General features: G+C 34.2%; 1 protein-coding gene across 1 annotated transcript in view; it reads left to right on the top strand.

Annotated features, from left to right (window-relative positions):
• LOC102808298 (OTU domain-containing protein 7B-like) overlaps nt 1-22,357 on the top strand; it is a 51,420-nt gene that overhangs the window by 16,548 nt on the left and 12,515 nt on the right. Inside the window, exons 2-5 of the mRNA XM_085506907.1 lie at nt 201-372; nt 15,150-15,407; nt 19,242-19,466; nt 21,819-21,917. Of these exons, the coding sequence (XP_085363033.1) occupies nt 282-372; nt 15,150-15,407; nt 19,242-19,466; nt 21,819-21,917 (673 nt within the window). The 5' untranslated portion in view covers nt 201-281. The remainder of the gene's footprint in view (nt 1-200; nt 373-15,149; nt 15,408-19,241; nt 19,467-21,818; nt 21,918-22,357) is intronic.

Below are 22,357 nucleotides of genomic sequence, written 5' to 3'. Positions count from 1 at the left end.
TATATATAAAATTGTATTATTTTACAGTATTTTATTCTGCTTTAGTTATGCAAAATACAAATTTTTCGCAAATTTCACAAGAAAGTGAAAATCATGACATTTTGTTGTAGTGAATATATTTGTGGGGTGTTACAACATCGACTTTCATAAAGTTCCCAGCAGTGAAAATTAAACGTTTTGGATTTCTGTTTTTATTTCAGAATCACTTTAAGACCATGTTTGTTGGTTAGGAGAAAAATTCAGAAAGACGGAATAGTGAGAAAATATTAACAGTTAGTAGCATGGCTCACTTGTCAGGACATGACCTAGTGTTGTCTGACTTTGTAAGACATACTAGTGCTGATCCGGGGCTGGCAAGGGATTTATTAGAAGGTAAGACTACATATGTTAACATATGATGAACAAATGTGTTGTTGACATCACTACTGCATTGTGGGAAATTATTCATTGAAAGATAAGCATGTACATTTACATTGTACTTGTTAAAGTAGCATAGTCATCTAACAGTACACGTTTAATATAGTGTTTGTCACGTTTACAAGATCTTACTTAAAACAGAACTAACGTACCCACAATCATAGTACAATGTACATAGTACAGTGTGCAAAAGAGATATGGGCAATGTGTGCAGAAAATAAAAATAGTTTAATGGATTTCTTGTCATTCCCAAGGAAGTTTATTGCCAGAACAAAGCCCTTGAGAAAATATTTCAGTGGCACAACTGTTATTATTAGTAATACGTCTGTCGCTACATGTATTTCAGTTTTTGTTTTTACTTATTTGTTTGTCCAATCAGAGGTCTTCATGAATAATTAATCATATGACATAATGTTCTGTGATATCATTTGAAACAAATTCTATTTCATTCAAATAATGAAGCGATGTTTTGTTGTGCCAAGAAATACCGGTTTCCCCCGTGATCATGCCGAGTTTAATAAGGTGCGTCGTATCTAACTAATTGCACCAAGCTCAACCTTGGGCTCGCTGTTTTGAGGTTGATCTCTTCAAAAACCTGTCTTGCAATGGGACCAATATTGAATCCTTTAAATGATGAACTAAACTTTTGTTGCCGTTTACAACATAAGCAGCATAACCTTAATATTCTTATTTTTTGAGCCAACACCATCAAGACCAATTTTGTGCTTTTTATCAAAAATTAATTAACCAACAAATGTGCAAAATTTTGCACCAAAACTTAGTGTTTGTATAGTTAAAAGAGTGCATGTATCTCTGAACTACAATGTGATTAAACCAACCTTTGTGGTACTAATTGAATACACAAGTGGTGATGTACAGGTTATTTCTTAAATAAAATTCACTTCCCAATATTTGCATATCATTAGCATATTAATACATGGGACCTGGTATATTATTATCAGGACCCACATGTTTTCGCCAATGGCGTGGCCATGTTTCGTCCATGGTAAGCCAGTGGCATGCCAGTGGTAAGGTCATTGAAGGGCTCGCCCTCAAAATAGCGAGCCCAATGTCGAGCTCGGTGTGATCAGTTAGATATGGTGCACCTTATTAAACTCAGCGATTTTTGACAATTTTTGTGACAACCCGATTTCTAAATACGTGAGTAATTTTGCCATGCATGTTAATCAGTCAGTCCCTAGTCCACCGTAGGATTACCAAGTACCAATAACCCATGGTGCCCATGCCAAGTACCAATAACCCATGGTGCCCATACCAAGTACCAATAACCCATGGTGGCCATGCCAAGTACCAATAACCCATGGTGCCCATGCCAAGTACCAATAACCCATGGTGCCCATGCCAAGTACCAATAACCCATGGTGCCCATACCAAGTACCAATAACCCATGGTGCCCATACCAAGTACCAATAACCCATGGTGCTCATACCAAGTACCAATAACCCATGGTGCTCATACCAAGTACCAATAACCCATGGTGCCCATACCAAGTACCAATAACCCATGGTGCCCATACCAAGTACCAATAACCCATGGTGCCCATACCAAGTACCAATAACCCATGGTGCCCATACCAAGTACCAATAACCCATGATGCCCATACCAAGTACCAATAACCCATGGTGCCCATACCAAGTACTAATAACCCATGGTGCCCATATCAAGTACCAATAACCCATGGTGCCCATATCAAGTACCAATAACCCATGTTGCTCATACCAAGTACCAATAACCCATGGTGCCCATACCAAGTACCAATAACCCATGGTGCCCATACCAAGTACCAATAACCCATGGTGCCCATACCAAGTACCAATAACCCATGGTGCCCATACCAAGTACCAATAACCCATGGTGCCCATACCAAGTACCAATAACCCATGGTGCCCATACCAAGTACCAATAACCCATGGTGCCCATACCAAGTACCAATAACCCATGGTGCCCATACCAAGTACCAATAACCCATGGTGCCCATACCAAGTACCAATAACCCATGGTGCCCATACCAAGTACCAATAACCCATGGTGCCCATACCAAGTACCAATAACCCATGGTGTCTATGCCAAGTACCAATAACCCATGGTGCCCATACCAAGTACCAATAACCCATGGTGCCCATACCAAGTACCAATAATCCATGGTGCCCATACCAAGTACCAACAACCCATGCATGGTGCCCATACCAAGTACCAATAATCCATGGTGCCCATACCAAGTACCAATAACCCATGCATGGTGCCTATGCCAAGTACCAATAACCCATGGTGCCTATGCGAAGTACCAAATAACCCATGGTACCTATACCAAGTACCAATAATCCATGGTGCCCATACCAAGTACTAATAACCCATGGTGCCCATACCAAGTACCAATAACCCATGGTGCCCATACCAAGTACCAATAACCCATGGTGCCCATACCAAGTACCAATATCCCATGGTGCCCATACCAAGTACCAATAACCCATGGTGCCCATACCAAGTACCAATAACCCATGGTGCCCATACCAAGTACTAATAACCCATGGTGCCCATACCAAGTACCAATAACCCATGGTGCCCATACCAAGTACCAATAATCCATGGTGCCTATGCCAAGTACCAATAACCCATGCATGGTGCCTATACCAAGTACCAATATCCCATGGTGCCCATACCAAGTACCAATAACCCATGGTGCCCATACCAAGTACCAATAACCCATGGTGCCCATACCAAGTACCAATAACCCATGCATGGTGCCTATACCAAGTACCAATATCCCATGGTGCCCATACCAAGTACCAATAACCCATGGTGCCCATACCAAGTACCAATAACCCATGGTGCCCATACCAAGTACCAATAATCCATGGTGCCTATACCAAGTACCAATAACCCATGGTACCTATACCAAGTACTAATAACCCATAGTGCCCATACCAAGTGCCAATAATCCATGGTGTCTATGAAAAAAAAGAAAATCGTTCATACCTTTGTGTAACTCACAAGTTAACAACGATGACCCATATAACCCAGGTTTTGTACAATTGACAATAGCATCTATTTCCACTGATTCATCACTTTCTATTGCTTCTATGAATATACATCACAATAGTTGTCATGAGTCAAAACTGCTTATATCACTATTGTTGATAGGAATTCTGAATTTTGAAAGATTTTTATTTTCCATAATTGACGATTTTAAATGTAGTAAAAAAAATCAATGAAATGGTCTTGTATATGGATTGACACGGCTAACAGGAAAAAAATTGGAAAATTTAACAGCACTGCAAATTCTTTCTATTTTGCTGGGTGAAAATTGTCTTCAACCCTTATCCTGCCAGCCCCATGTACTTTTACATTCACATGATCAGATACAAGCTAAATGAATGACAAAAAATAAAATTTTGCTTCTATAGAACTTTCATGTTTTTTTCTTTCGATTTCCAAATAGCTTGCCACGAGGAATAAGTAACTCAGCAAAGTGTCAAAAGTGTGTTTGTTGTATTCTTCCTCTACTATTAAAAACACATACTGCATATAAAATTCTATAAAACGGAAAAATACAAATGTACATGTATTTATAGCAACCAGGGGAATACATGAGCTCTTCCACTTGTAGTGAAAAATAATCAGTGCTCTTTCTTTCTGATTTTACTTACAGTCAGAATAGCAATTCTTTATAATTAAACTGATTGTAAGCTGAAAGTGACATGCATAAACATTTTTTCAAAAATGCAGTGTTAAAAGGCAGAAAAGTGCTCTACAAGATGTGCTCAGAATTGTATATTAATTTTTCTAAATTTATCTATTTTTGTGTACACAAAGCTGACAGCTCTTCTGTAAGCACTAATAGCTGTACCTTTTAGAGTCAATATTGTGTTAGTTGGTGCATACATGTATGAGATTACCACGAAAGTTTAGTCTACATCTTGACCATCCATCAATTCAAAATGGCCGCCAGAGTAAAGGTATTTTAACCTTTTCAACACCAGTTCCCTCTTTTCATCACAAATTTACAAAATAGTCTGCACTTTCCTTCAGAAGATTTAGACGAAAATTGTACAAATTTTTGAGTAAAAACTGAAAATTGACTCAAATTATGTCTGTCAGCTCCCAAGAAAGAAAAGAGAAAAGTGCAGAAAAATTTGGGCAAGAAAGTCTGGTGGGGAAAATGTTAATACACAGGTTAAGTACACAAAATTAAAATTTTGATATTTTTTAAAAATTCAAGATGGTCGCTTGTTCACTTACAAATGTATACTCATCAACCAGCTTGATTTACCTGCAGTGTTACAATTTATTTAACCTCTTGTTATATATTCTCAACAGCTGCAAGTAGATAAAACAAGGGTAATTACATGACTTGTTGAATCTGATATAAATGTATTTCCAAAAACTGCTGCAGATGGCGTGCAAGTCTCAGACTTTCTGTTAAATATTACCATTTTTTTTTTTATTTATATGCATGGAGCATATGGACCTAGTGATTAAATATACATGATGTAGATTGGAGGAGACTCCCAGAGACTACATAATGGTGGACAGTTGAAGAGTAATTTGTATTCTCTGTAACAAAAACGCCTCAATCATTAATAACTTACTGTATATTACATCATCCCAGTGTCCTAAACTGCTCACCAAATTCCAGTCATGCAGGATTCCTGTCTCCACTTTATCACTGCAGTCTTTACCTTGCCCTTGATAAAGATGAAAGTTATATCTGCCCTCCTCGCTATATTTCATTCCTGTTTTAAACCTTTTTTTTTTCATGTTTTTACAATAATTTGAGCAATTTTTAGTGATCATATTGGAATGTTTTAAACTTCAACATGTTAAGGTTGTTTCAACAACAACAAAATTTAGAAGTTTCTGGCACAAAAAAAAAAATTGGTCATTTACCCATTCAGGCTGTGAGGACCTTTCAAATAGAAAATACATTTATTGATTTTTGGAAACTCGTGATAATATAGGAATGTATTGGGCCATTCCAGTTTATATCTGCACCCCCCTCCCTGTTGATGAGGTCGAATTTCCAGCACTGTATAATGGGGAAAATACCCCAGAATTCCAACTGTATATGGACAAACAGAATCTGGAAATCCAGACAAGTATGGAAAAAAAAATCCTGGCAGTTATGGCTACTAAATAAAATATGGCCTAGTTTATCTCGCCACATGTTGATTGATGAGGTTTGATTTCCAACAGTATGACTAAAAAAATTCTGACTGTGTATGGTAAAAAAATTGGGCCAGTATGAAATAGTTACATGTATTACTGAAATTAGATAAGGATGGTGGCACGAATGAGCTCATCAACACCGTGAATCAGGACTAGTTTGGATTTCCATTATCAAATATAAAATTTTTAACTTGGTAAATTAGCATACATGTATGATGAGTTATATTTGGAAATCCTACTCTGTATGGTGGCACAATGGAACTCATCAACACCATAAGTAGGAACTATAGTTTGGGATTTCCATTGCTGTATGGTGAATGGTGATTTGGAAATAAAACTTTGTATGACTTATACACCCATAGAAATTATACCTTGTATGAAGTAAACCCTTGCTCATCAACAGGGGGGTGCAGATATAAACTGGAATGGCCCATTGTGACAATGGGCCATAAATTCCTTTTAAAATATACTTAAAGATGCTAAAAACTTTGTATGAACAAACAAACTTATTTTGAGTGTGTTAATGTAGAATTCTACACAAAAGTAAAATTATTGTAATTTTTTGCATATTTGATAGACATATATCAGGTTACAAATGTATAAGGGTTAAGAAATGAATTAAAATTATAGTGTCAGCTTACTTGGGAGACAATTGACAAATATATACAATGAAAATAGCATCTTTTGGCTGTTTTAGATCATTTACCATTGTTTTCTATGGCAAGGATATACACATATCTCAATATCTTCAAAATTTATGTTGAAAAAAAGATAAGTATAAGATTTGATATCTAGAAGTACATGTATTAAATAAATTGACAATATTTTTATGGGGTTTTGACATTTGACATTTTATGCATAATTTACCATTTTCTCAAAAAACAGAATGAAACAAAACAAGTTCACATACTAGTGACTAATATTAAAACAAATAATTGTAGACAGATTTTAGCATAAAATATTGTACCTGCTACTATATGCGCTAAAATCTGCACACATGTAACAGACCCATGAGTAGCATTCTACCTTAATTGTACATACGTCTCATGGGACCCCAAAGTTTGATCAGAAAAACTGCTATGTCCCTATCAGTTTCCCTGGCAACATTGCAGTATTCCTATGTACATTGACTGCTTGTGTTTGTTTTGACTTCGGCACTTTCAATTCCAACAAGCTTATGCTTCTAGACAAAACAGTCTTCACTAGAGTGCACTGAATATTTTCCTGACACACTGAGTACATGAAACAATTTTCAAATACGATTTATAGACTTAAATTCAAAATGAAATCAGGGACAGGATGGCATAAATTATATAAAATGCTGAATTATTGAATCTTAAAAGTGTTCAGTGAATTATAAATTGATTAAAAGTATACAATTTCATTTCAAATTTGAGTACATACCCCCCCTCCCATAATAGTGTAGTGGGACTTTCAATATGCAAATGAGCATGCATACTTTCTATGGTCTAAGACAAAGTCATAACAAACACAGTTGGGAAAATTGCCAGGCAGATTGATTGTAAGATAGTATTTTTCTGATGAGTTTATTTTGGCGCTGCTGTAATAATTTGTGCTATATTAATTACATGGTTGACAGAACGTGTAACATGGAACGTTTCCATGTCCACGTTAAGGGGGAAAAGGGAAACTGTAATGATCGTATTCAAAGACGTTTGGTACTTTCCCCACGTTGAGATTGCACTAATTTGCCCGCATAGAAATTTATTGAATTAATTAATATTTGAAGAAAATTAATTAAATAATTATTATTCTATTATGCTTCTAGAGCCTAGAGCCTAGAGACACCTACGATCGGAAGTATGTGTATTAATATCAGCACATTGCAAGCTGCATGTAATTGGTTAGTTGCCTTATGGGTAAATGTATAGTTTATGTGGCTGTCATACAATAACTTGGCAGATTACAAGGGTAGCTACAAACAATGAATGAAAATGCCAACATAATATACCAAGAACATATAAGATACATGAACACCACGTTGCCATATAAATTGTACATCTTGGAGAATGTTTAGCCTCGCTCCTTTGTGCAATTGGAGGCAAGAGCATGGTTCACAGAAACCGTTTTGTGCTCAGTGATGTCTATAACTTTCAATGATATTGAATGAATGCTAAAAGGATTTATAATAATTCATAATTTTAATTCATGGATGTGTGCATGTAAATGCCATAAAAATACTATAAAATCTGTATTAGAACCGCATCCCTAATAGAAGTCGCACCCATTCTTTTTGAATAATTGAGAATCAAATATTCATCATTTCTCATATGTGTAGATGCACGTATAGATGCTGTATTCTTCCTCTACTATTACAAAACAAAACTATCTGTTGCATTTTACCATTTTAATACAAGTCACAACTTCTAATACAGATTTTACAATAATATGTACCTACGGTATATCAAATACTGAGAAATCAGGCAAAGAAACACTGAATTATTGGAACAAAAATCTACACTGATACAATGTGAACTAAATAATGGCGGCCATTTGTATGTACTGTATTTGCCCTATTGCATCTCCAATAGATGTGCATATAAACCAAAAATCACCATAGAAACATCTCTGTATTTTACATAAGTGCATGCTCTACTAATAGAGCAAATACGGTATCTGTATGTATTGAAAGCTGTGAATTGCAAATTCAATAGGCCACAAGATTGTACATGTCCATTTCATAGTTCTATCTTAATCCTTTGCTACAGTTGTTACTCAATTATGTTCGATTTACATGTAAACAAACAATGTATTTTATACACACGTTGTATATCTCGCTATGACTCCCATATCGAACATGACATGGTGCGACGACTGTAATTTAGTCCCTGTTCAGGCGAAGCCTGGAAGGGGAGTACTAGTTTTACTTTCTTTCTCATTTTCAAGTTGCTGCAAGTTATCTCTCACATTTTCTCAGAGACTCTGCATCAGATGTCAATGAACAAGTCTGTGTTACAAATTCATGAATTCCTGATTTCTGATTCACAAGTTTTACCAAATGTATTCGATCGGCAGTGTATACCACTCAGACCTCAGAACCAATTTCTCAGAACCCAATTTCAAAATAGCTTCCTTATTATCGGAAGTCATCTTTTAGGTTATTAGTCCCCGTTCGGACGCAGTCCGAAAACGGGGACTTATGTTTTGACGTCTGTGTGTGCGTGCGTGCGTGCGTCTGTGCGTGCGTCCGGATTGTATCTTAGAAATGCCTGGACCAATCACAATCAAACTTCACACATACATCATGCATGATATCATACATATGCACGTCAATTTGTTTCATGATCTGATACAAGATGGCCGAATGGCGGCCATTTTTGTGCTAAAAATCATCAAAATCGAGCATTTCCCGGTTGTTTACAGATGGATTTTGTTCAAAATTTATATATACGTTGGACATTATAGGACCTTGATGCACATCATTTTGTTTTACGATCTGATTCAAGATGGTCGAATGGCGGCCATTTTTGTGCTAAAAAATCATAAAAAGCAACCATTTCTCGGCTGTTTACAGATGGATTTTGCTCAAACTTGGTATATACATTAGACATTATGGGACCTTGATGCAAATAATTTTGTTTTTCAGATAACATTCAAAATGGCCGACTGGTGGCCATTTTGTATTAATCAATGTGGTTCTCGTGCCATATTTCCAATATATTGTTTTGACTGATTATGTTCAAATTTTAAATATTCATTATACATCATGTCATAGATATATTAGTTTGACGATCCTATTCAAAATGGCCGAATGGTTGTCATTTTTGTACTAAAAAATCATCAAGTATCAAGCATTTCTGGCATTTATGGATGGATTTCGTTCAAACTTGGTACATACATTAGACATTACGGGTTCCTGATGCATGTCATTTTATTTTTCAGATCAGATTCAAAATGGCTGTCTGGCGACCATTTTGTTTTAATGAATGGGTTTCCAGACCCTGTCTGACTTGTTTTGTCTGATTATGTTCAAATTTGTAATATTCATTATACATCATGTCACAGTTATATGGATATATTGGTTTGATGATCTTTTTCAAAGTGTACTATTTTTGTGCTAAAAAAATCCTCGAATATCAAGCATTTCTTGCATTTATGGATGGATTTTGTTCAAACTTATAACACATGTTAGACATTACAGGTTCCTGATGCATGTCATTTTATTTTCAGATTGGATTCAAAATAGCTGACTGGCGGCCATTTTGTTTTAATGATTGGGCTTCTAGAGCCATATCTCTTAAATACTTTGACTGATTATATTCAAATTTTATATATTCGTTATACATCATGTTATATATATATATATATATATATACATGTATTCAAAATGGCTGATTTTGAATGCTGTTCCAGAGCAATATCTCTCAATATGGACAAGTACTTGTTTGAGGATCAGATACAAATGTCAATCATTTTAATGTTAAAAAAATCATATTCCTGACATGGTTATATTCCAGCTATATTACTATAAACAAAACTATATATCTCAAATTTGATAACTAACGGGGACTGTGCCATGCATGGCTTGTTATTAATATGACCACACCCTACCCCAAAAAATATGCAAATTAGCTAAATCCAGTTATTTCTTTTGATCTCAGCAACCATTGAGCCGATTTTGTTCATATTTGGTAGGATTGCACCTTAACACGAGTAGATGTGCTTTTGACAGTAATGATCACACCCTCTCAAAAATATGCAAATTAGATCAATGAAGTTATTTGCTCTTATCCCAGCAACTATTCGGCCAATTTTGTTCATACTTGGTAGGATTACAACTTGACACGTGTAGATGTGCTTCTGACAGTAATGACCACGCCCTTCCAAAAATATGCAAATTAGATCAATGCAGTTATTTGCTATCTCTACCACCACCGTGTCGATTTTATTCATATTTGGTATGATTATACCTTGGCACGAGTAGATGTGCTTCTGACAGTAATGACCACACCCTCCCAAAAATATGCAAATTAAAACAATGCAGTTATTTGATCTTTGATTTGACCCAGGTCCTGGTAATATACTAAGACCTTAATTAACAAAGAAGTCATGTACGTCTAGGTTCACTCAGATTTATAAATGCAGTTTCTTGAGCAAGTTTACATGTATGACAAATAGTTTTGTTGCACTTAGTAGATTCTGAACATGGGTCTGTGGAAGTTTTTAGTTGTCAGTACAAAACTAGATTATGGGTAATCACTTTATGATGAGTTGTACCCACATAGATTACATATTCATTCACCTGTTTGCAGATGTACTATATTATAAATAATCAAATAACAGGGACTGTGACATTCATGTCTTGTTTTTTTCGAAAAACAGTTTGCACTTAATGTTTTTTGGTAATTTCTTTGTTCATTTTGGACCTAAGGTACAATTTCTATACAATAATTTATAAAATAAAGTTATGCAACTCTCAGTTTTGTCACTGAATTTGCATTAATTAGCATTATCTGAGGTACAAATGTACCAAAAAATACATTTTTACTCGTATTTTACAAATACGTTTTCACGCATTTTACAAATTTGGCTTTTTTTGTCCCAATTGTCTGAAGAAAATATAAACGGGACAATTTTGTAAATTTGTGATGGAAAGTAGGATCTCGTGGTGAAAAAGTTAAGCTTTTCAATCGCTTTGTACGTAAATGAACATTGTATGTAGCCTTCTGCTGTATCATACATGCTACATTACTTTGAACTCAGGTGTTAAAATGTCAACATTGATTTCTCAACTATTACAATGTATTTGTGTTGATTTTGTTGTACTAGTACTAGTATTCCATTTGTGGCTGAAAAAAATTAATTCAGACAAATTTGATAAAGTGGTGGTGAGTATGTTGGCCATTTACTGCCACTTTTGTGTGACTGTTACAGGTTACCAGGGTAACCTACACTTTCGTCATTACAACAATAACTTTTTAGACATTTCGTTTGAGGGTGTTGTTAATTGTCTGAATTTTCCTAATTTATTTCTTATCTTCAGTCTGTGTGAGGTAGCATCGCAAAATTCTAAATTTTGTCAACAATTTGTTTCCTGCAAAAATTGTCCTGAGACATTTTAAGTATTTTTCAGTTAATTTTGGACAAAATACCGGGTAGATATAACTCCCATTGCATATAAAGGTGTTGATAAAATTTAAAAAAAAATATGAAAAAAAACTTATGCAGGTTTTATTTTGATGAAAATAGACTTTGGCTTTTAATTGGTTAAAGATAGTGAATGTGAAATTAAAAATGTTTTTATTAATTAAGACATTGAATTAATGAGATTTTTGTCACAAAGAAGAATTAGTAAATTTACAAAAAAATATACACAATGTATGTTTAATGCATATCTTGGCAATAGAATTTGTCAAGTTTTCACTATCTTACTAAAAAATAGAGCTGACATAATACTTGTTGAATTGCTTATAACTCGAAAAACTATTTTCTGTTACATGTCCTTGTTCACAGACAAGTCTACCCATGAACATGTGTTTTTAGGGTGCATTGTATCGTCGCTTTGGACGCAATTCTGGCCTCCACTTTAACCTTTGTACATCATAGTCAACTTTTGTCAGCATTCACAAAATCAAACCCATAGTTTATCCATTTGTTTCCAAAAATTGTGATCAAGAATTGTAAGCAATGTAAAATCATGTCTGTTTGATTCAAAATTAACAAAGAAATTCTAAAAAAAATGCATAAAAATTTTGGTAGCAGAAATTAATATAGCGTTCAAAAGATTAAATCACTTTCTCGCATAAAAATATTAAACATATTTATGAATTGAGATTTTAACAGTGTCTGACTCTCTTAAATCTGAAAATACAAATTTTTTGGATTGTTCCGCCTGGTGTATTGTACATGTAGCATTTGTCACCCATCACAAACATTCTTGTAATGAATTCTTTTGGATTCACAAGCCAAGCACAGTATGACATAAGTTCAAACTATCAGTGTCTCTCACAGACTTGAAATATGAAAATAAAAAAATAAAAACTGGTTTGCAGTTGTAATAACAAAATTGAAAACACAACTTCACCATTGAATGTCTACACATACTATTTGAAAATGAAATAATGGCAAACAAGCAAAAAATGGGATTTTCTTTATCAGCTTTTTCCTACATGTAAATTATAGATACAGGTATATATTACATGTATAACATACAATGCAGTCAAAATGTAACATGACTCGCAAACTCCAGCTGGCTTTGCTTTTTCATAAAAACTTACAATTTTTGAAGTACGTTATGTACATGTATCGTATTTTAATCAATATTTGTGACTTATTCCATGTAAAATCTGTCTTTGCCGTGATTTGTCAAGTCAGTGTGTTTCATGTTCTTTGGATGATGTTGAGTAGTTCAGCTATTACTGTTACCATGGCATTGATCTATATAATCACTTATGACAAAGTGCCACTTGATTTTCAGCACTTACAGTTGACACTATAGCCATAACCTGTATTAAGTTTTCAGCCACAAGAAGCTGGTCTGGATTTTAAATTATTTATTTTTTAGGGTGTTATAAAACCCCAAAAAATATACAAAACCTGAGTCAGCAAAACCATGAGATAATTGATGAGAAATAAAAAATGTTAGCTTATTTGAAGTAATTACTGACTGTTTCATGAAATTCACTTAGATACTTTTAGGTATTGGATGTGCATCTTCAATAAAAGTGCGCATAAATAAAAATTTGCATTATTGTATATTTGATACAGTATGACTTATTTTGACAATTTATAGACTCACCCCTGTCAATCATATGAATGTACATGTTAGTAAATGCGCTGCTAATAGATTAAATATGGTATGCACTACTAAGAGAGAAAATATTGTAATTGCCTAACTAAAGAATTGCAATGAAATTTTTTTGCTATAAATATGCAAAAATTTGCTCCTGGTTGAAATTAATGGTGATGAATATTGTGAAAAATAAATATTTCATTTTTTTGCACCACATAAAAAAACAGAAACACTGTATTTACTTCGAATATTTATATATTCAAGATGCCTCATCAAAAGAGGCCGCGTTTATAAAACCTAATCACCCGTTGCCCACAAATCGAAGATCAAATATGCACCTGTAAGGTGTGAATATAGTTGCTATGGTAACATGAATGAATAACTGGAAAAGTAAGCATGGATAGGGATCTGATATTTAAATGATATTAAACAATTCATAAGTAAAATTAGACTTTGCTGCTTTTAAAATCGCTCTAGGAAAATTGAAGGTCTAATCTGTGTGAGTTTCATTCTGCTGATGGGCAAAGTCTGATGTAAATGTAGAGTAATTTTGATTTCTGTATGTATACTCATTATTAACATTTCTTGTGATCTAGCATCTAGATAAGTATCATGAAAAATAAAATGTTTGGAAATTGATCTCGCAAGAAATGACTATATATATAGTTTAAGGTGAAAGATCATCATATTAGTCACATAAGTATAGAAATATAATTATAATTCATATTTTTGATGGATAGTATGAAAGGTTTCAATTACGTAAGACGGACAAACCTAGAAGTGACAGATCAACTCAATGTACTGTGTTACATGTCTGATAACAACTGATGCAACTGTCTTACTTGCACTGCAAATGAAATGGATGTTATATTATAATCAAACTATTGATAGTTGCTTGTAATTAAGGTCATTTACCCATAGCAGGTAACATACATGTATAACGACCATTATTAACAATGACAATTCTTTTAAAATCTTCCGTCACCTTAACCTGATTCCCCATCATTTTCACAATGTGTAACCTTGGTTATATACTTGATGCAACTACAGTTTAATAATAAGGCTCATTGAATTGTGCCCTCTGTGGGAGTATTTCATAGAACATGCTCAGAAGAATGTATGACTAACATTGTTCTGAAAAAAATAAAATAAGAAAACAGCATTCACTTGTGCTGAATGATTGGAATGTTCAGCTGCTAGCAAAGTGGATTGTACCATCGACAGTCTAATTGCTGTGCTGTACTAAAATATAATTCAAGGAATTCCACAAGAATACCAACTGAACGATTCTTTTGTTCTTTGACTTTGACCTCTGAGTCCTCAGTCGCAAGTATTTAGTGAAGTTTGTTCTGTATTCATGTGGGGAAGAATTAAAAACAGAAAATAAAATTCCATCTATTTGCTTTATGTAAGCTTAATGACCATATAAGTCTGCAGAACATTGACAGATTCCCAGGTTTCCAAGTAAAATTTCTAAATGCATGTCGTTATGGTAACATTGTTTTTCTCAAAAGTACAGTGTAATGCTTTTACAGCGATGCGTATCCATATATCTCTAATCTGTCTGCAGGCTGATTTCAATAAAAATGCACATACATTATGTAGACTGTAGTCAAAACATGTACAGTAATTTATTTGCAGACTTGTCCTTTTTTTCCATATTTGAAAGATGAAAGATATAAATATATATAAATATCATATTGATGCGTGCCACTGAAACTACTCTATGGCTACAGATCAACACAATATGGTCAAGTTTATTGATATTTGTTTGTTTTTGTTTTTTTTACAGCAAATAAATGGGACCTTGAAAAAGCAGTTTTAACATACAATGAATTCAAAGTAGTTGAGCCAATAGCTCCAGCCAAAGTTGCAAATAAAACTACCTCCAATGCTGGTACCAGCACTACATCTAGTACTAATAGGAATAGGAATAGCAGACTACCGCCCTCTACAGATGAACTTGAGAATGGTAGGCATATATCTGGTGGTAGGAAAGGATTTCTTGAAAGGAGTTGTGCAATTGATGCAACACCGGACTCCCCTCGAGGTAAGCTTAAACTTAAGGTCAAATGGCTGCTTTGAGCAATTTACCTGTTCTAGTTATGATGTAATAAATGACATCATCAACAATAGTAGTTCGTGAGGACATGATATTGGATTATTGATTATAGATCTGAGACCCAAATGGTCACCTACATTTCGTTAATAGTGAGAGAGCAACAAGACATTATAATTGTCATCTATGTCACCATAGTATTTTGAACAGTAGACGTGATGCCAAGAAGGAATAAAACAATATTTGAAGTGACAAAAACAAGTTTTGTGGCTCTCTCGTTCTCAATGAGATCTTTGTGGTCATTTACATCTAAAGATGGTTTGTGAATTATGTCAACTTGCTGCAGGTCTGCAAAACATATGGCATCAATAGTTTTCTATGTTACTTTTTACATGTATATGTGCATCAGTCATCACATGTATATGTTTGCATTTTTATTACTACTGTAAAATCTGTATTAGAAGCTGCGAATTCTATTAAAATGGTACAATGCAACAGAGTGGCTGTAGCTTCTATTAAGGCATCTATAAGTGCATCTACACATATGAGAAATGATGAATATTTGATTCTCAATTATTCAAAAAGAGTGGGTGCGACTTCTATTTGGGATGCGGTTCTAATACAGATTTTACGGTATTAAATTTCCATGTAATTTACATGATGTTGTATACCAAACATATTGTAATTCAATTAATTAAACATTGATTTCCACACAAAAGACAAACATTTATTTTTGTTTGACCAGTTTTGGAGAAAAGTTTCAGTGTTTACGTTAATGTAACAGCATGTGCTGTCATAGAGAATGCCCTGAGAATGCCAATGTAAAATGATGTCCTTTATTAGTGTTTAGTTCAGTGTTTCAGAAAGTTGTATTTTTGACATTGCTGGTAGGCATTTCTTGCTGTTCTCATAGCACATAATGTGTAAATAATAATTAGCCAATTTGCATAGTAAACATTTTAGTAAATGTCACATAAATTTTGATATGCAATTATTACAATTGTTGACATTTTTTAATTGGTTATGGCTAAGAACAAAATGCAATTACTTATTGTATTGATTACCTTGTATTGAAATTTTGTCATAAAAACGAGGATAGCTAGACTTCAGGAAACAAAAGATCAGTTTTACCTATCTATAGAGGGTGCTATACCATTCTTGTCAAGCATTTGTTTTTAAAGTGGATATCACCATCTTTATTGTAACACAGTCCTCAGCTTGTGTAAATCGCCCATTTTCCAAGCATGAACTGTTTTGTTTGAAAGAAGGATCGTATTGCTGGTAAGTGTTTCCAAATCAGCATTTATTCTGTGTATTCTGGCATGTACATTGTGAAATGAATTACAGATACAAAACATGCAACCGCTGCAGTCTACTCAGTGTGCATTGAAGTCATAATCTACTAAATAAATTAATTAATAAACAACCGTGAAACATTTGACATCTGTGATCATCAGATCTCTGAAATTGCAAGATATTGAAATGACATACATGTACACACAATTCACAAGTCTTGGATTCTTAAATGTGGATTTAATTAAATTTGTTTTACAAAAAAACTGTACACACAATCTGTCTAATAAGGATAACCAAAAACTAAAAACCAAAAACCACCATATTGAATCTGCAAATATTCAAACTAAAACCCTCTTGACGACAGGTTTATTTAGTTGAAAAACATGATTGGACAAATTTTGACATTTTAAAGTCAGCGTACACTGTACATGTACTCTGTTTTGATGGAGGGAATTTCAAGTTATTTTTTTTTGTTTTACAATATTAAGTACAAATGTTGTCACAATTGTAAAATAAAAATAAAATCATACTAGGAAGGTAAATTTCTAAGTATGTGTTTGCTTGTTATTGTAAAATGATGAGTGTTTTCCCTATTTTTAGCACATGTTTACTCATTTTGGGAAATGTACATAGTGTATGCACTTTGATCAAAGTATCGCCCATCATTAGGAGACTGTGTAGTGTTGACTTATTAGTTAAAATGTAATTTGAAATCTCTCCATAGTCTGTAACTGATTATTATTATCAATCTTTCCCGTCAAATAACATGTGCATGTGTTTTTCAGTGTAATGGTAATTATCTTATCAACAGCCATAACATACCAAGTCGTATAGAGTTTTGGCTCTTTCGCTGTAGTTGTTAGGCTGGCCCAGTCATGGTAATTTTATTGTTTTATACGATAATTTTATACGATAGGTTTGTAGAAACTCTCACGTTGACGCACAATTATCACGACTGGTCTGTTATGCTGCGTCCTCTGTAGTTGTCACCACGTTTTTGAGATGATAAATATGAGTAGCATGAATTTTAAGTGCCAACCAATAGGAAAAGCTGCTTTTGATCCAATCTGTTCTACACATGCATGGCCTGATGCATAGAGTATTTTGCACAAACGCACACATACTATCCTTTTTTGAAGTGTTCTACTCGCAGGTTTGACAAGTAATAGCAATGGGTATGCTGCAGAATTGATCAGTTTTGGTAATTTTGCGTCGGACCATGATTTAAGAAAAAAAATTACAACATTGCATTGGTTGTGCCAGTCTATGTACCGGTAGTTGTGTAAACACCTTGGCAGTCATATCACCAAAATCATGCAAGATTTTTGCACCTTTTAACTGTCATGTTAATGCACTGGCAGTTATAGTACCAATAACAAACCATAAACAAAGATATGTTGTATTTCAGTTCAGTCTAGTAGCATCACATAACGATATGGACAGATATTACATTACTGTCACTGCCATATTGTTCCAAACACCAAAACAGCGACATTGCCAGTCAGTTGCTGACTGGTTTGCTATTAAGTGATTAAAACTGGTTAGATCAAATCATTTGTAAGAGAGTGCAACATTTGGCTAAGTAGTATACTAGTATAAGACACTCCATTCACTATTATGCCAAACTCTATTATGCAATGCACTAGACACGCACCTGACCTGACATGTGAGACTGCCATTAGCCATTAGTCGTATATCAATTAACACAATTGTATGAAAAGTTTGAAATCTCCAGTTCATGCGTGTTTAACTGGTTCTAATCACGTAATGACTTGAGATGCATATAGCAAAACAGCCAACAACTTGCTGTAGTTATCTAAACTAATATGCAGTAGTTGAAGGACACTAGTTAAATCAACTGAAAACAAACCAAATCTTTCACAGATAGGATTTTCATCACTCATCCTCGCAGTTACATGTACAAGTCCGTTTGTCTATTTCTTTATTTGTTGGTTTTGCAAATAATTGATGAACTACCAGTAAATTGTTTTTGTTTTTTTAAACTCTAATGAAATCTTCTTATTGTGCATATAAACCAAAAATCACATTGCTGTTTACTAAATCATTAAATTATGACATATTTTGTAGTAAGTGCATGCACTACTAAGAAAATATTGATTCAGCAACACGAAAACGAAATTATGAATTGTGGAATCTAAACATATATTTCTTATTTTTTACATGCAAACATAATTCATGGTGAGAAATAAAAAAACAATTAATTGAATTATGTTTGATATCACGCTTCTATTTCAACAATGATATACATTATACATGTATACAAAGTTAATGGCATTAAGGCACAAAGTGCTTCGGGAAAAAACCTGTCTCTGAAGCGTCACGGCCCATCATGCTTTGACACTCTCAGTATGCTGGGGGGAGGGGGGGTTGCTTAAACAACTTGCAGAAGCACACTTACTAATGTAGGTATTTGAACTAATCAGAGTCTCTTAAATATCTAATTAACATAATTGTTTATTACTATCAATGCATGAATGTATTTACATTTCTGTTTTTTTTTTTTTTTAGAGAAGCGTTTAACTCGTGGCATCTCCAGAGCCAATGCCCCATTGGTGGATAGAGCGCGGCTGGAGAAAGACGGGAAAGACGAGGAAGGGCACTCGCATATATCGGTCGACACTCCAGTCTATACATTTGTGTTGCCAGACTTGACTGTTTTTAAGGATGAATACAGAGCTTTTCTAGAGAAAGATCTGATTGAGATGTCTTCGTTAGTTACACTAGAACACAATGGTGAGCTTATTTGCATATTGTTCTCATTATCGGTACACTAAGGGTAAGGAAATCAACAGCCATGTCACAAAACTCAAAAATGGTATTATATCCCTTGGGGAAAGAGACTTTTTTGCTTTTTTTCCCTTCCGGATTCTTTTTATTCATTCTTATTTTGGAGCAGTGTTTGCAATAATGGTACTGTAAAAACATTTATTTTCACTGGCATTTAATTTCTCTATTTAAATTTTTTGAGCAATTTCACTGGGTTTTGAGTTCATAAACTTGGCAGGAGTTCTATTTTATATGTTCTTGTGAATTTAATTTAGCGGAGTTTACTTATCAGCGAAAACAGTGAAATTAAAAACCAGCGAATAATTAATACATTCACAGTACATGTATATACCGGTCTCTATAACCTTTATATTGAATAGTACAGTACTATGTTGAAGAATTATGTGTATCATATTTGCAATCAAGAATGAATTTTACTCTGAATCCAGAATTTTTTTTTTTAATTTAATTTTTAATAGTGGACAGGGTTTTATTCCAATAAAAATGTTTTAGTCGGTTTCGTAATTCTCTTTAGCATTGAAACATTATCTGAACTCTAAATTATTACATGTTTTTAGAAATCGACACTTAGTAATCATTATGCACTATTTACTACTTATGTCTCAGTAGGCAGTCCTCGTACACACTATAGCACAGATGTTTATTATCTAGTCTATAAATTGAATCAGTTGGGATTGGACAGAGCCACTGATACGTGGAATAGGCTGGTTGAATTGATAAAGTAGTCTGGGAGAGTTATTCCCTTTCAATATTAAAATAATGTGAACTTTTCTTTTTTTGTAGCTGAAATGTATTGATGCTGAAAATAATCTTTTGGATCTTTTAGTTTTTGCCGCTATCTCATGATTTAATAGCATTCATTTGCAAAAGTCACTTTGACTTCATGTCTTACAATGGCACTAAATTAAAGTGATCTGGAAAACCAATTTGTTTGTACATGTGTATAAAACTTTCTTGTAACATTGCAATATTCACAGAGGAACATTGCAAGCAGTGGTATTTATGAATTTGCCTCATACTGTTGGAATGTAAGAAACCTCATTTGAATATCAAAGTCCCATTTTCAGTGTATTTGATGGCGGTGCATGAATTTGAAATAGAACTGTATGTTTGCTATCAAATGATAGTTTAATTTACTGTGTTTTTTTAGGTTTCAATAATTATATATTTTCTTATTTTACGCAATTATTTCACTCAAAATCTCATTCCATTTTGAAATGCTTAAATCCTGTTCCTGTTAAATCCTGAAATGGTTTCATTCACTCGCTCTTTAGCTATGTGTTTTCCTTTTGATAATGGATGTGCCCAGGAGCATCGGCTCATTGAATTAAAAAAGTTTGGAATTCAAAACAATCACTGCTAGCAAATGTTCCTGAGAATATTGCAATGTTGCAAGGGAAACCCAGGGTACCGGTAGTAGTTTTTGTGATCAGTTTATGTATTAAAGAACCTTTGTGATGTCTACAATTAACCTCCTAAGACTCTGAAATCTTTGCTGTGACTCCCTAGGACCCCTGTGAAATCTTCACTGTAACTTCCTCCGACCTCTGTTAAATTTTCACTGTGACTCTCCAGGATCCCTGTGAAATCTTCACTGTAACTTCCTGGGAGTAAAATCTTCTGATATATGTATTAGTATTTATCTTTATTTATTGCTTTCCTAGGCCACTGGCCCATATACAAACATATCAAACCAATGCTTAAAATGTAACAGGTACAAGTAGAATATGACAATATTCTTGGTTATTGATCACATGGAATTAAATAATAATTAATTTGTTAACAATTGTTTCCTAACTTCAAATGCTCTGAACACAAACACACAAATATTTCGTAGAATAACACCATTTGTTGCTTGAACAAGCCTTTGAAATTTATCCATGGTTGGTTGGAATGAATAAATAATGTTGGGGGATTAACTCACGTCTTAATGTGTTATAGGCTGGGCAAATCAACAGAAAATGATATTCATCCTCAACAAAATTAGCACGACATACTTTACAGACTCTTTCCGTTGAAGACAAACCTTCGCGCCGACCTTCTTCAATTCTAAGTGGTAATTGCTATGCAATTTCACAATTTTTACTGATTAAGGAAATTCATTAAACTTTGTCTTCCACAAATTTTGTATTTTTATCTGTAATAAAATTGCATAGTATAGATTTTATTTTTCGTTGATTTTTTTCTTTAGCGAAAATGTTAAATGTAATGCTGGGATTCTGGAAGCCTTCAAGAGAGGAAACTGTCATGTACAGCTGCTATGAAATTTTCTAAGCTCTGACTCATTTTCATTCACAGTTCGACTTAACTGGTGGGCCGAAACTGGAACATGCGAGAGACTGTGGCCCATGGCAACAACAGGGGATGGAAACTGCCTATTACATGCTGCATCTTTAGGTAAAGTGACTAAGTGACTACTGTAGCATGCAATGTTCTATATCTTCTTGCTGTGTTGTTTTATCTTTCTATTTCAATGTCACATGAGAATCGGCCATTTGATGATGACTTGCATCTACTTCAACTCAAACCTTATGGGTCTCTGCTGTAAAAGGTGATAAAAAAGCTTTTTATCTTTCACCCAACCTTCCACAATGGGGAATGGTATCACTGGAGACCATTGCTATAAAATATCCATTTCACTTCATGTGTTGTTTCTTCTGCGAAAATGTGTTGTCAGTATCAATAACGTTCACATACTTTACTAGAAAGTGACCAGCGCAGACAATGTGTCTGGATTTGGTGTTTGTGTCATTACCCCGATTGTCCTAAATACGTCATATGGTATGAATACCATAGAAAACTACCACAGCTGAAACATTAGGAACAAATATCACAGT

The sequence above is a fragment of the Saccoglossus kowalevskii genome, chromosome 13 (genome assembly GCF_978046115.1).
Source record: "Saccoglossus kowalevskii chromosome 13, keSacKowa6.1, whole genome shotgun sequence".
Lineage (NCBI taxonomy): Eukaryota > Metazoa > Hemichordata > Enteropneusta > Harrimaniidae > Saccoglossus > Saccoglossus kowalevskii.
Note: the sequence above shows the minus strand (reverse complement) of the source record. Positions and strands in the feature narration are given on the sequence as shown.